The sequence below is a fragment of the Orycteropus afer genome, unplaced genomic scaffold (genome assembly GCF_000298275.1).
Source record: "Orycteropus afer afer isolate SDZICR_OR568_19922 unplaced genomic scaffold, OryAfe1.0 scaffold00253, whole genome shotgun sequence".
Lineage (NCBI taxonomy): Eukaryota > Metazoa > Chordata > Mammalia > Tubulidentata > Orycteropodidae > Orycteropus > Orycteropus afer.
In genome coordinates this window covers 3,607,006-3,609,808 of record NW_006921840.1, presented here as the reverse complement: position 1 = coordinate 3,609,808, position 2,803 = coordinate 3,607,006, and the positions used below count along the sequence as shown (strand labels likewise).

Genomic DNA, 2,803 nt, shown 5'->3' with positions numbered 1-2,803 from the left:
TAACTTGGAAGCTTAGGAGAAGATATTTAATCAATAATAGATTCTTCTGTGATTCTGCAGCCTCCTAATTTTAGATACATTAGAATTCAGGGAGGTGATTTTATCAGATACTCAAAGTGATGTTGGTGGGTAAATACTGTTTTATCATCTTAGATCTCAAAGTATGGTGGTTACTTTTATTAGCTAAGCTTTGGAGAAGGACAGTTTCTAAGGCATCTAATGTAGAGCCTGAAACATAGTAGATCCTCAAAGAATGCATCCCTCCACTTGTTTTCCCCTCACTGTTCAGTAGTGATCATAACAGCTACTTTGGTAATGACTTTGTGGATAATCTTCACTGATATACAAAAACAACAAATCCTTAATTTGTCATTTGCTTACAGATAGGTAAACTTATCAGTTTAATTGAGCCTTCTTTATGAATTTATATGAACAGATTGATTTGTAAATATTTGATTAAGGTAACTGATCTTTATGTTATCCATAATTAAGATGTACTAATAAGAGGGATGATGCAGATGATTAATGAACTTGGCTGCTAACCCAAAGGTTGGAGGCTCCTGTCTACCCAGAGGAGCCTTGGGAGAAAGGCTGCCAATCTACGTCTAAAAAATCAGCCATTGAAAGCCCTGTGGGTGACAGTTCTGTTCTGACACAGACTAGGTTGCCATAAGTCAGAATCAACTCAACTTTTTTTTCAAATAAGGAGAACGTACTTGTATAATGAGCCCTGGTGACACAGTGGTTAAAGCACTCGGCTGCGAAACAAAATGTTTGTGGTTTGAATCCCCAGGTGCTCTGTGAGAGACATACGTAGCAACCTGCTTCTACAAAGATTACGGCTTCGGCAGCCTTATGGGGCAGTTCTAATCTGTTTTATAAATTCACTGTGAACTGGCAGCAATGGATTTGAGTTGGTACCTGTATAACATTTCCATATAGTTACAAAATGATGACTTTATGGAAGGTAGTACGTTTTGAAAAATGTGAATTTTTCTACAGTATGATTCATTATTAATTGATTTTGCTATATATTTTCTCTCTTTAGTGGATTTATCTTTTGTGGCAGATAAATGAAATAATTCATTGCTGTAAAATGGAGGACATCGACATTGTGGTGGTCGCAGAGGTCACATTACGATTAAGTGAAATATTGGAGTGTTTAGGAAACCCAACAAGAAAATTTAAAAAATCTCTAGGTAAAATACTGAATAAAAAAGTGTGAGATTATTAATATACAGACAGATGTTAACATGTAAGTAGGAATTGGAATAAAGTACAGGATGACTTCATTAATGTAAATTAGACATTTCAGTATTGTGCTTTATTGATGATTTATAACCAGAGGTAGAAAGAATTGTTGTTGTTGTTGTTATGTGCCGTCGAGTCGGCCCCGACTCATGGCGACCCCTCCTTGGGTTTCCGAGGCAGTATCACTATGGAAGTAGGATTGCCCAACCTTCCTTCCAAGGAGTGGCTGGTGGGTTTGAACCGCCAGCCGTCTGGTTAGCAGGCAAGTGTCTTAGCCACTATGCTACCAGAGCTATAGGAGGTTTAATCATGGGTGTCAGAAAAAGGTTACATGCTGTGAGGTTCAATGGCAGACAGGACTCTTACTGTCTTTTCCTCACTCATTTGTTTCCCTTCTCCATTTCTTATCACCACCTACTCCACTCTTTCCCCTTCTCTTTCATTCTTCCTTTCTCTTCCCCCTTTGTCCTATTTCATATCTTCTCTTCCATTTCCCCATGGAGCGTGTGCTTCTTGAAGGAAGAGAGCATGTTTTGGTGACAGTTATATTCTTGGCATCCACACACTGCCTATCACAGGGTGGAGGTTCAAATACATATTTGTTGAATGTATCAGTGTTCTTCTACCTTTCAGCTAGCCTGGGCCATTCCAGTCTCTATCAGCTCTTCAGGTGATTTGAATACATATCAAAGCTTGAGAACCACTGGTTAGAGATCTCTGGTCATCAAACATGTTTAATGGCCTGAAGTTATATTTTTGAAATACCCTACCTTAAAATGCTCTCTCCTTTCTCTTCTAATTTCCTCTTTTAAAAATTCTTCTCCTTATATATTCTATTTATCCACTTCTTTTTATTTTCTTATTTTTGCCCTCATTTCCCACCCACTCACCTACTGTCCTTATCCTAAACTATTTCTGCCACCACTCTGTTTTCCTCCTTCCAGAAGATGCCATCTCTCAAAGGGGGGCCGATATTTCTGACCTTGTTTTTTCTTCTGTCTGTGGTTAGACCCCTTAGCTCTATACCCATATGTAGAGAATGAGGTGGGATGTCCATGGTGGGAATAGAGTATTTATTTTACTATTTCACCTGACTGATAGAGTGTGTATGTCTTCTGGACAACTTTGTAATACAGGCATTGTTTTCCCAGAAATTCACTAATTTGACTCTCCCTGTCCTCATCCTCAGTTGTTGAGTGTGGCTTTGGAGATGAGATATTACAGCCATGGCTCTTAAACTTTGATAGATATCAATATCATCTTGGAATTGATAAAAATACAAGGCCAAGGCCCTATCCTATGTCAGCTCTCACTCACTGCCATCAAGGCGGATTCGACTCATAGTTATTCCTCCTTGGGTTTCTGAGGCAGTATCACTACAGAAGTAGATTGCCCAATCTTCCTTCTGAGGAGCGGCTGCTAGGTTTGAACCACCAGACTTCTGGTTAGCAGTCAAATGCCTTAGGCACTATGCCACCAGAGTGCCTATGTCAGCTAGCCTGGGCCATTCCAGTCTCTATCAGCCCTTTGGGTGATTTGGATACATATCAAA

General features: G+C 39.4%; 1 protein-coding gene across 1 annotated transcript in view; it reads left to right on the top strand.

Annotated features, from left to right (window-relative positions):
* The window catches only part of CFAP54 (cilia and flagella associated protein 54), a 602,528-nt gene that overhangs the window by 99,400 nt on the left and 500,325 nt on the right, over positions 1-2,803 (top strand). The window contains 1 exon segment of the mRNA XM_042782173.1: positions 1,049-1,199. Coding sequence (XP_042638107.1) covers positions 1,049-1,199 — 151 coding nt within the window.